Source organism: Pteropus alecto, unplaced genomic scaffold (genome assembly GCF_000325575.1).
Source record: "Pteropus alecto unplaced genomic scaffold, ASM32557v1 scaffold95, whole genome shotgun sequence".
NCBI lineage: Eukaryota > Metazoa > Chordata > Mammalia > Chiroptera > Pteropodidae > Pteropus > Pteropus alecto.
The window spans coordinates 22159196-22172343 of record NW_006441071.1 but is presented as its reverse complement, the minus strand read 5'-3'; the positions used below and the strand labels follow the sequence as shown (position 1 = coordinate 22172343).

The 13148-nt window shown below is 39.0% G+C and overlaps 1 protein-coding gene across 1 annotated transcript in view; it reads right to left on the bottom strand.

The window, feature by feature from the left end:
• Nucleotides 1-2444: 2444 nt before the first annotated feature.
• The window catches only part of PCSK5 (proprotein convertase subtilisin/kexin type 5), a 404343-nt gene continuing 393639 nt past the window's right edge, over nucleotides 2445-13148 (bottom strand). Inside the window, exons 36-38 of the mRNA XM_015594534.2 lie at nucleotides 7140-7240; nucleotides 6612-6798; nucleotides 2445-3796 (exon numbers count right to left, since the gene is read on the bottom strand). Of these exons, the coding sequence (XP_015450020.1) occupies nucleotides 3390-3796; nucleotides 6612-6798; nucleotides 7140-7240 (695 nt within the window). The 3' untranslated portion in view covers nucleotides 2445-3389. The remainder of the gene's footprint in view (nucleotides 3797-6611; nucleotides 6799-7139; nucleotides 7241-13148) is intronic.

Below are 13148 nucleotides of genomic sequence, written 5' to 3'. Positions count from 1 at the left end.
TAATAATATACTCTATAAGATTGTCTGCTTCGCCTAACCACAGAAATTTAACTTCCTGCTACCTTAACCACAAAGTATAATCAAATGCTAAAAAAAAAAGTATAAAAGTTGTACTCAAATCACAATAAAATGGAACAGTGTCACACTGCCTCTGAGTTATGTAATTGACTGTCTCCCGCGCCAATGCCTTGCCCACCTTCGGGGCCCCCTGGATCCTGTCGTGGCTGGACCACGGCAGTCCTGCAAGCTCCATTCATGTTAAGTGACCTATGTGGGTATGCGCCATTTTTAAAATCTTTTATACTATAATTTTACTGTACCTTTTCTATGTTTAAATATGTTTAGATACACAAATACAATTGTGTTACAATTGCCTACTGTATTCAGTGCAATAACATCCTGTGCAGGCTTATCGCCAAGGAGCAATAGGCTGTACCATATAGCCTACGAGTGTAGTAGGCTATACCATCTACGTTTGTGTAAGTGCACTCTGATGTTTGCACAACAATGAATTCGCCTAAGGATGCATTTCTTAGAATTATCCCCATCGTTTAGCAGAGCTTGACTATACCAAGTGCATAAAAAGTGCTCAGAAATAGACTGTTAAAAAGCAAGTCCCTATAAAGTAACCTGGTCTTGATTTAATTTTCTTGCCAATTTTAAAGTTACTTTCTGCAAACCAGAACCTTCCGAGCTCCTGCCCAGAGTCTTGGTGTATTACCAGTCTACAAGGATCTCTTGATACTTCCAAGTTATTTGCAAACAGAAAAGCAAAACATGACTATTTTCCAAACACATATTTATCTATTTAGACAGTTGTTAGTATAGTATTCAAAAGATGTCTGAGAATAATGTGGCATGACTAAGAATAAAGAAGGAAAGATGTCAAACTGAACCGATACTCAGTATGTACCTTCTTTTCAGGCTCACACAGTACAACAGTACAATTTTTCTTAGTATTCAAGGTCATCTCGACCTCATTTAATCTTTAACTGTATATCATAAATACATATTTTTCTTGGAAAACAATTTCCAGGCTATACAAAGAATTGTCAAACTCAGTCTATCAGAGCTTTAGAGTTATCAGGGAAGATGAAAAACAGTATAAATAAAATAACATTTCTATAGGCTGCACTCTAATTACACAGCAAGAGAAGAGAAATTCTTTCATTGATATAATGGCTATCTTACACTTATTTTTATTTATTTTTGAGAATTACAAAGAGAACTATCAGGACTTCGAAAAGGTTTTGAAGAGATAATTTTAAATTATGAAAAATCTTGGAAGCATATCATATACATGTATGATACACATGATCTCTTAAGAATTTTCTTTAGGATGAGGATGACAAACTATACTCTGTCCTCCGAATCTAGCCCATCACCTGTTTTTGTATTCCCCGAGCTAAGAATTTTTAAAAATATTTTAAGTGATTTAAGAAAAAATCAAAAGAAGAATATTTTGATATGTGAAAATTATCTTATATCCAAATTTCAGTGTATATAAAATTTTATTGGAGCACAGCCCACCCATTTGGATTGGATTCATTCATGCTATAATGGCAAAGTTAAGGAGTTGTGCAAAACATAAAGTATTTACTCTCTGCCCCTTTCCAGAGGAAGTTTGCCAACATTTGCTTTAAGAATTTTCCCCTAAAGAAACACTGAGGCCTTCCCTAAACTGAAGACTTCTTCAGAGAGCTTTCTTGTGTCAGTGATACATGTTTAAAAAAAAGAAGAAAAGAAGATGCACAACTTTAGTAAAGTTAATACAGTTGCCATATAATAAAATAAAATAACAGACATGCCTTTGTTAGATTTAGGACACTTCTTTTCTCACTTTATGTCAGTGTAGCATAATTATTATTAAGAACATGTGCTTTGGGATCATTCTTTTTCCTGAATCTTGATTAGCTTTCTGTCACCTTGGGCTAGTTACTTAACCTCCTGTAAGCCTCAGATTTCCTATAAAAACAGTAATAATGGTACCAACCTCATAAAATTATAGTGGCATTAAGTGGGGTGATTTTTCTAACAGGAATTATTAACCTTGGTACCTGGTACATGTTAGATGTGCAATAAATTTTAAAAAATTATCATCATCATCTGAAAATGTCACTTTCTGTTGGTTTCCTCCTAGTACTTCCTATAACTTCTGCTTTGACAAGAAAATCTGCAAAATCCTGCTAGGTAATTTCACAAAGCAAGAGTCCCTCTCTGTATTTATCTGCAGAAAAACAGTCCTAGGTGCATGAATCCAAGCATGTACTTGACAGGAAAGTGGGAAAACGGAAGCCTAGGATGTCTAGACCCCAAATCACGGTTTTGGAAGACTGGTCAGCAGTCTTAAGCTTAAGCTTACAAGTGGGAAGTTAGGATTTTCCATGTTAGACTCCACTCTAACTTTTTCTATGGAATGTCCACAGTTCTATGACAGGCTGTTGATGAAAGCTTTCTGATTTAGTAGCTAGTCTTTTTTTTTTTTTTTTGCGTGGATATAGCTTTGGTCATTTTATCCTATTTCATGTTAGGTTAACACTGCAATTTTGTTTTTATTACTTGATGTCTTAGCTTATGTTTCCAGCCAGAAACATTCTTAGAAAATCTTGAGGGTATAATGATGCAATTCTTGGAAACTTAGTGATTTCTTTTCTACTAGGTTTGCTGCTATCTCCTGCCTGAGCTTGCTCTGCCCCTAGAATCATGATGACTCTGCATTAACACTGAGGAACCAGTGCCCAGCAAATACATGATTCCTCAGTTATGATGCTACCTCCCTTTTCTTTCCTCATCTCTAGATAGATTATGACCAGCCTTAGCAGAGGTGGTCTCTTTTGCTCACCAGAGCTGGTCTGGAGTCACTTGTTACAAGGAATAAGGAGAACCTTCTTTAGTTGGCCCTTACAGAATGAATCTCTGCCTAAAGAGAGCTAACAGAGGAGAAAAATCCCCTAAGACAAACAACTCTTTTATTGCCCCAACCCCAAAAATCATTTACAGAAATATCAGAATTCAGAAGGCAGTAGGTATCTCCACAAAACAGATGAGAAATAGAACTTTCATATGTTCATTTCCTTTAAAAAAAATCACATAAGACAGTTTGTACAAATGTCACTTGTTTTTACCTCCTGTGTCTTGTGTCTTGATGTACCCCTCCAGATTTTATCCTTGTTCCTCGATTATGGTTGAACAATTATGGTTAATCAAGTTTAGCCACTCAAATGAAGAACAAAATATTTCAGCATTCTTAAAGACTCTAGTTGGAATCATGGTTAACAAGACAAATACAAATGCCCATACATCAGCCTGGTGTATGAGGATAAAACCCCAAATTGTGACAGACACATGCGTGCCTGAGTGGAATGGGGTGAGGTGCATGTGGCCTCTGCCTACTGGTAGGAGTAGCTCTCATCATCGTATTCCAGCTCATACTCATCATCATCATCCAAAAGCCCATACTTAAATTTCCGATAGACAGTTCCATCTTGGCCCATGTAGACGATGTCATCATCATCATCCTCATCATAGTCACGGTCCCTGTACTCAATCACCTGATCCTCTTCAAAGCTGGTGCTCTCACGGTGGCTGTTCTTATAGGAGGAATAAGACCTGCTAGGGTCAGCCAGCTTTTTATAGCCAGCCTCCTCTGCTGGCTGGGATCGGCCCCATGATTTCCTCCAGACGATCACAGCTGCTCCAAGCAGAAGCACCAGCATAATGGAGGAGATGATGAACAAGGCTGTCTTGGAATGCTCAGGGGCAGACCCAATCTCACTTGCTCGAAGGATGCACTCATCTATTGGAAGAGAACCCCAAAAGAAGAGGGTCAAAGGGAAGGATGAAAGAGAAGAGAGGGAATGGAGAAAATTAGTTTCCGAGGTTAAGAACTTCACCTCTATTTTTTAAAATCTAAAATGGTGGAATCTCTCTCTCTCTGATTTTCTTAAAAGGCACACCACTCTTCAGAATTGCCCTGTGTACCCCCATGACAGTCCCAGTCTATGTCAGATGATGCTATCAAACCCTTCTAGGATGCAGGGCAATTTGAAATTCAAATGGAGCCTCCTCATTTTCATACCTTAGGGATCAGTTGCCCTGTCCAATCTTACCAATGAATTCTTTGATTTCTCTTCTGAGAAAAATATTCCATCTTGGGCCAAGCTTCACTCATTGCTAAATAACTCTGACTTTTTCTAAGACTTAGTGCTCTCCCCAGCTACTCTTAAACCTGGTCCAACATGATCGTGCCACTATTCAAGGGCAGGAGCAGATTATTTATAAAACCATTGACTCTTATGGTTGTGCGGGGCCTTCGAAATCACTTAGGCCAATCTGTTGCTTGACAGCTGAAGAAACTGAGGCCCATAGAGAAGAAGTAAATGGTCACATTGTCCGAGCTGAGAGCTTGTATGTAGAGGAGTCAGAATTCAAACCCAGGAATCCTAACTTCATGCTGTAGTCTGGAGATGTTGGGTTAAAAATGCTCCAACAACTGTTTTTTAACTTCTTGGCATTTTGTGGCCCTAATCTGGCAGGAAAAGAAATGCTACCTTTAAATATCTTCTATCATAATTAAGATTTCTGAAGTTGAAAGCTCTGTTCCATGTCACCTTAATTGAGAACATGGAGTAACTGAAACTGTCACAGAAGGAAAGGTTAAATCATAGCTTTAACAATGAGCCCATTTTTATTCCTTTTCATTCATTTAGGTGGTATGGTTTGGGTAAGTTATCAAATTTTTTCCTATTATTTAACTCATCAAATGGTAGAGTAAAAGAAAATATGAAAGAACCAGAGGGAAAAGAAAACTAGTAGGCTATGTTGGATGTACAAGTTGAAATACACACTAAGTTTTCTATAAATATTTTTTGAACCACTTGGGTATGCCCCCAGGATTTTTTTTAAATGAGAAATTCTAGGTACATTGTACATACTAGCTTAATGATATAATACTGCTGCCAATTATTTTAAGGGCAATTATTGTTGCTTATTAGATATTAGCTGATTACAGCCAATTTATTACCACTGTCTCTTTTTGCTAGTGATAAACAAGTTTTCTATTTTATTGTAACTTTCATTCTCATGGGATTTTGCCCATTAAGCAAAATTTCTTCCAAAGTAATAGCGCTATCATTATGGCTTTCATCATTTGCAATATCAGCATAGAATTTTTCCCTGGAGGAAATACTGAAGCACCAGAGGGATGCATAAGCAATTGGTGTATGGTATTTGGGAGATAAATACTGCCTAAGGCAGGAGAATCAATAAAAGACCCTTCAAGGTTGTTTCAATTACTAGTGTGCTGTATGCAATCTTGTCTTAACTATTCTACAATCTTAGATCTGCAAAGTTAAGGTCAGCCTCTATTATCTGGTTTCTTTAAAGGGGCCAATGTCTCAGTAAAGAATGATAGGCAATCAAGAGTGTTTAGATTTTTGCAGAGTGGCCACAACTGGATCTTTAAGAGCCACAAAAGTCTCAAGAAAGCTGACTAAATCGTTTTTAGTTGAAACAGGATTGCAGAAACTCTGCACCCAACATGCACACACTTCTGGTTTCATTTAAAGCCATTGATGTAATGAGGATTATTATTCTTAACTGACACAGCATGGATATTAGGCCATCAGCCCCTGAAGGTGGATGTGTAAGAGGACCTAGGGAAATCAGCTGCTTGTAGGGGTGAGAAAGCTGAAAGAAGGATATAATTAGTTTTTGGAAAGATGCTATTTAGAATTTAGTTGAAAAGGCTGATAAAAAATATATATATAACAGAAATGGCTAGTAGCATTTTTCGGTCTGGGATTTACTTCACTTATAAATGGACATGCTTCCATCAATATGACATCTATTTTTGTCAGGCCATGATACATCTGAACCCCCAAGGAAATGATCTGCTTCTTAAGAATTTTCTTTTTCTTTTTCTTTTTTTTAGAAGAAATCATTCCATTTGGTATTTTTTTAAGTTTGTGTCCAATGAGGATCAAGTACACTCACATGGGTGGAGTTGCAGGTTGGAGACAGTTGGGGGACTGGGAATTGGTATTAAAAAAAAGTGTTTTTTCTTAGCCTTCAATGAAAATTCATTTCTAAAATGCCTTAAGACTCTAATGGGAAGCCTAGATTTGGGCTGATTTCCACAGAATGATTCTTCAAGATAGCATTAGAATAAGCTTTCTTGACAGTTGATTCTTTTCCTTTTTTCTCAGGAGGAAAGAATAAGAAAGGAATAAAATAAACTTATAAAGACGAAATCCTAGAACTACTTGAGCTCTAATGCTGAAGGCAGCACAATAGTGGAAAGAATTTCAGTTTTGCAGTCCAGAGGACCCATATTCTAATTCTAGATGAGCCTCTTAACATTGATGTAAACTTGGGCATGCTAATCAAACCCTTTGAGCCCAGTCTCCTCATCTGTAAAATTGGATTAATAACATCTACTTATATGAGATGATGGACAGAAAGTTTCAAGCACAGTAGACACATAGCAGACACTAAATAAAAAGGTAGCCATATTGATTCTCTGGAATCTCCCATCCTCCTCTCCTGTGTGCTCTGGTCAGCTTCCCGAAGACATGCCCTTCCTCCGCAGGCTGATCTTCCTCTTTTCTTACCTGTAGTGTCCTGGCAGTCACAGCACTCCTGGGCATCAGTGGGATTGGAAACGTTGCAACAGTGCAGGCAGCGGCTGTCATCCATGTGCAGCAGCAGGTTGGCGGGGCACACAGTACAGTTTTTGGGCCCAGGTCCTTTGCATTCTATACAGCTCTCGTAGCATTTTTCACATTTAAATTTCTCACCCTGTTGAGAACAATTGGGAGATTCCTTTTGAGTGAGGAAGGATTAACAAACACTGGAGTTCCATGAACGATGAATGCAGAATTAATTCTGAGGCCTTCGTTACTTGACTTCCCCATTATTTCTCTCAGATCATCTCAGTTCTTTGACTGAAATTAAAGTTACAGGTGGGTAGCACCATTAATCCATAATGCAATGGTAGGAGGTTTTGAAATATTAAACCTAAACTATAGCGAGCATAAGACTTTTAGGACTTTTTCACTTTGCCTAGAATGACATGCAGAAATTAGTTCATTTCCCTCTGTGAAAATGACAGAAGGCACACTATGCCCAGCTTTTAGTACCTCTCCTACTCTGTATTCCCCGACAAGACAGTCTGAGGTGCAGATTTCTCCCACTAGGTGGTAACTCCACACACAGGATAAGCATTTCAGTGCTCCTTTTCCTGAAAGAAAAAAAAAAAATGATTCTAAGTTATGAGACTGACCTTAGAGTTCAACCTCTGTCTTGGTTCCATAACATTTAGGAGCAAGGAATATGTCAAGTAAAATGAAGTAGAATAATAAAGTGATTGAGGATATGAAAAAAAACATCTACAGGACACCAAATAAAGACCTAGAAATTATCCAATTAGTTCAGTCAATGTAAACTTTCAGTTTGGTAATTGAGGATTTGGAGATGACAGATCTTTCACTAGAGTAAGAGGATTTTCAGAATGAGAAATCATGTAGAAAGTTTATAAAACCTTCATTTGTCATTCTGCTTATTGTTTAACTCGTATAGAGGATGAAAATGATACCAGCTGATTGGGGGGCAGGGTCCCAGAACTTGACGAGTAAATTATAATTAGGCAGCTCTTAATTGAGAAACACCAAACCTGGAACTTAAAATACTAGGGCTAAAGGGCTTTAATGAACCATTTTTTCCAGTGGTTCTTAATTTTGGGGGTGGTGGTTATGATAGTTTCCTTTGAAATTTTCTTGAGAACTATAAACTCTCTTCTCAGAAATTTGACATCCTATTTGTTCATTATTTTTTAAATAAATGAAAACTAAGGCCCACCTATATGAAGTCATGCATTCAAGGTTACATAGGTAATGGTTGAGTCATGATTCAAATTCAGGTTTGTTGACTTATATATAGTCCAGCGCTCTTTCTATCACACTGTCTGCCTTAACATGAACCACCAAGTAGAGGAGGTCTGGACCTTCATCCAGATTATGGTTCATGTAGAGGTAATCCCTCTCTCTCCTAATTCAGAGACCCAGGAATGAGTGACCCAAACATTTCCTTCTATGCAGATATCAAGAGATAACTTTTGAAAAAAGTTCGGAAACAGGAGACCTGATTTCATTCCTTCAGGAAGGCCCTGGCATTTTTCTGCTGAGAACTTCAAAACAGAGACACAGAGACGACAGACATGGATTGTGCCTGGTATTGTGAATTGGAAATTGTGTAGGTCTTCCCATCAGAAGAATATTGTAAAGAGTGGTTAGTTGAACTTGAACTAGAACCGTGAGTCCTGTCCTTCACATTCACTATGGAGTTAAATCAACTTTTCATATCTGATCTTTGAGCTCAATCATTTATAATGTTTCTAAGGAAAAAAGAATTCTGAGCTATAAACATCTTAGAGAATAAACTTTATTACTCAACTGCTTCTTAGATTGGGGGCTGCCTGTAGTGATATAAATTCAAAGCCATTCTATTTTTACTTTACTTTTGGCTTCATACAGAATTCCTTACATGTCTGTAACATAATTGTGGGCTCTGATAAAAGAATCAATCTTCCCCTATTTCCTTCCATTCCACTTACATTTTTCTAAAACATAACTTAGATGTCTTACTCCAGTTTTAAAATACAAAAGTGTGGGGTTTGTTTTGGGTTTTGTTTTTCTTTAAGCGTAGGGGAAAGTAAAAGGGGGGAGGGGGAGGCAGTAAATGTGTGTCTTAAGGTTGGTTACATTTTTCTAAAGAGCAGCAGCAATTTGGCTGAGGCCCAGATCCTGGGCAAGCTCCAAAGGTACTACCTGTCACCTTAGGTAACAAATCAGTAACTCCATTTACATCTTCTACATTGATTTATTGCAAAACCTCCACACTTAAGGCACCCTGAGTCTTTTTGTAAGACAGTTCGTTAGTTTCCAGAATGTTTTCTCTTGTTTTCAAGTTTAACGCCCTACATTTATCATTGTTTCTAAGGATCTGCAGGAGCCTTGGGACCTATAAAGACAGCTTTGATGTTTTCTTAAAATTCAGAACAGCTCACTATCTGTTATCCCTTGGACTGACCCCCATGGGACGAATTCACCAGTGCAGAGCAATCTTTGTCGGCTGTTCACGGCATCATTCACACAAAAAGAGAGGCAGCTCAGGACGGTTAGAAGGTATTGGCTACCCAGCCTGGGTTTTTATTTCAAACAATTTTGCAAGTAATACAGATAAAAAGTTAATGTGTGAAGGCAAGAAATGAGCTAATTATGGAGCAACCAGTTGCAACAAAGATACATATATATTAGGCAGTAGTGTGCTATCCCCTGACTCCCCTCTCCTGTACCTCAGTACTTTTAAGCATTTTTTTAAAAACACCCTAATATTATAGGGTAGTCAAATGTGAATGAAATACAATCTAGTTAATTACTTATGTAGGGTGCTAAATTTTCCTTGTATCTTTCATGTATCCTCAGTTCTTAGTGTGATGGCTAGTGTTTTAAGAACGAAAGAATTCATACTTTTTTTTTTCCAGCCGGTATACAGCCCAAGAGAAAACCTATTCCTAAATTTCTTAATCTATAAATTGCAAAACCAGATGGCAGTACAAAGATGTACTAACCATCAAAAGACATGTGTGTATGGTGAATAAAGGATGGCAGAAGAAATGAGTGTCAAAAATAGAAAGATTCAACTAGGCACGTTCAAAGTTCAAGTGAAATATAGGAGGGGGAGGCACAAACACTCAAGATGGCTTCACGATTCACCTAAATATGTCCAGTCATCCCTTGAATACAGTCTCAGGGAGATTGTGTCGATAATTTCTTTGAGACTTTATTTTTTAGAGCAGTTTTAAATTTACAACAAAATTGAATGGAAAGTACAGAGATTTCCCATCTACCTCCTGCCCCAACCCATGCATAGCCTCCCCTATTATCAATATCTCCCACAAAGTGACACATTTGTTACAGTTGATGAATCTACAGTGACATCATACACCAAAAGTCTATAGTTTATTTTACATTAGGGTTCATTCTCAGTGTGTTGTACAGTCTATAAATTTGGACAATTGTATAATGACATGTATCCATCATCACAGTATTATGTAGAGTATTTTCACTGCTCTAAAAATGCTCTGTGTTCTGCCTATTCATTCTCCTCATCCCAATCCCTAGAAACCACGGATATTTTTATTGTCTCCACAGTTTTGCTTTTTTTCAGAATGTTGTATAGGTGGAATCATATAGTATGTAGCCTTTACAGATTGGCTTTTTTTCCCTCACTTAATATAATGCATTTAAGTTTCCTCCACAACATTTTCTGGCTTGATAGTTTGTATCTCTTCAGGGCTGAATACTATTCTATTGTCTGGATATATGGATGAATTTTTGAGATTGGAAAACCATCATCCTTAATCTACCCAGGAAATCTCAAACCCAATTAAAGAAACCTATAGTTTTTAAAACTGTGCTTAAAATATAATAATTTCTCTGATCCCCACAGAAATTTTAAAAAGCTGGTGTTGTCCTGATTTGATTGCCTGATGTTAAGAGACATTAACGATGGTTGCCTTCTGTTAATTAGAAACCAAGTGTCCCCCTGGATCTCTCCACTAGCCAGGGGCATTCACTGCACTAGGGGTTTGGGATTTTGGTTTTCAGATTTAGCAGATCAAAATACAGCATTTTATCTGGCAATCCTAGTTGGAATAAAAGCCCCACACATCTAATGGTGGTATCAGAGATATCTTCAACTTTTCAAAAAATCTAATAGAAAGTTAATATTTACCATGATATAGCCCATGACAATGCCAACTTTCCACCATCCTCCCACCATACCCCCAATTTAATGTGTTCTCTCAGATGTTCTTATTCTGATTAGAAGTTTTAAACAGCAACTTTAGAGGGGAGGAGGAAGGAGATAGGGGGAGAGAGAGAGAGAGAGAGAACACAAACTCATTTAATGCTGTTTGTTTGAAAGGGTAATTCTTTCAAAGGTTGGAGTCAATTGTAAATGAGTAAAGAGTGGGAACCACCATATGGTAAAGTTTTCTGAGAGTTGCTTCAAGGACTGTCTGGATGTGGTGGGGTGGGGCAAATTTTTATGTTGATTATATGTTCAAATGATAATATTTTGCATATATTTGTTAAATAAAATATATTAAAATTAATTTTACCTGTTTATTTTTTAATGTGACTACTACAAATTTAAAATTATATGTATGGCTTGCATTATATTTCTAATGAATATTGCTGAAACACCATTCTGTGAGACGCATAAAAGAAATTCTAGAACTGGTACGAATAGCACGTTACCATTCCCAGGTTGGTTTGGTTTGTCCACTAGTCCAAGCACTTTCTAGCTAAGAGTAATTTAATATTTATATTACTCAGAGTCACTCTAACACAATAAAAATTTGTTTTTGAGCCCTCTTTCCAAGGTTTGTTTTTCTTCTTCTTGGTCTTAAGACTTACTTCTTTTAGTTATGGTTGCAACCAGCTGTGCCTCTGGCCGGGTGTTTTAGAGCAGGAAGAAGCGGCTCCCACTCTGAAGATCAACACCAACCACAACGGGCGGGTGCCTCAGCCCTGCTCAGTATCTCTGCAGTTAGGTAGATGGTCTGACTGCAGGTTCACCCCAGCCAGCAGCAACTTCTACTCTTCCAGTTTTATTTTTTCTTGTAGCTTTTTCTGCTCTTCTGATTGTAGCTTCTCGAGATTTTTCTGATTCCGAAGGAGTGCACAGTCCCTCTGTTCTGTTCCCTCTCGCGAAGCTTTTCTCTTTTTCTTTTCTCTCAAATTCTAGTTCTTTGTTTCCTTTCCTCTGCTCTTTGCCTCTCTTCTGCCTCTTCTAGCGTTTTTTGTTCTCTCTGCTGTTCCAGCCTCCGAAGTTTCTGTTCCAGCTCTTAAAGTTTCTAGCTCTCGAGCTGCCGTTTCTTGATGCGTCACTCAGGGGGTTTGGTTAATCAAAAGAAGCCGTGATGTTACCGGCCACCCCCTCACCTTCGCAGCCGCGCTTTCTCCCGCGCAGGCGCTTTCGGCTGGCGCGAAGCGCACGAACTCGCGGTCCTGGGTGTACATTCTGAAGGTCGACTGTTCCGTGACACTGAACGCATGGAAGTTCCGGCCTGTCATCTCCCAGTGGGGGTCCAGCTTGGGGATGTCCACATTTGCATCTCCTCAAACTTCCAGAACCTCCTTGCTGGGCTTCTCCGAGCCCGACTCCTTCGGGGTGAAGCATTTTCAAGGCCGCTTCTCCGGGTGAATCGTATTGGCCGCTCTTCTGGCAGCGTTTTGTTCAAGTCCTTGCGTCGTGGAACAGGAACCCCAGTCATGGCGCGTAGGGAAACCAATTTTGTGCTTGGTGGTGCGCACCTTGAGGATGGTCTTGAGGTTGGAGCAGGCCAGGAAAGACTTGACCAGACTCTTCTCCACCTCACCCTCAAAGTGGATGAAGGCCTCTGTGCTCCTGCAATCCAGAGGGTGGAGGACGAGGGTGGTTCTACATGCCCTTCACCTTTTTATCACCTCCCAGTTGGAGATGGGCTTCACGGCTACTTCAGTTGCGGGAGGACCACACTGATGGTCATTTTTGTGATGGGCCTGAGGTGAAGGGCATACAGATAGCAGAGTTGTACTTCTTGAGTCGGGTAGTGGACTATGGTACCCGCTGCAAAGCCAAGACTTTGTGTCAGCGTGGGCCTCTTCCTCCACCAAAGGCTGCTGCTGCTCTGGCTGGAGCTCGCTGCTGTCCACCCATGACTCCAGCAGGTGTGACCTCCCTGCCTGGCATGGCCACTGTCCCCCTCCTTTTGCCCCTGTGACAATGCTAAGTGCTAGAGCTACAAAGGTGAGTAAGACATTAATTAATTTATGCCTTTGAGGACCTCAGTCTACAGTAAGGGAGAGACAAAGAATAAGTAAACAATTAGAAAATATGCCCTCTGTGCGTCAGAGCCCTTGAATGTCTTGTTTACAGTTGTACCAGCATTGTCCGGGCCATAGTGCTGGATAAATATTTGTTGAATAGTAAGTAGATGAATGAATGCAGAGTACTAAAGGAACACAGAATGGAGGCATTACGTTTTTAGAGGAAATGCTGGTTATAAAATTTATGTAGAAAGAGGGCTAGGAGGAGCCAAG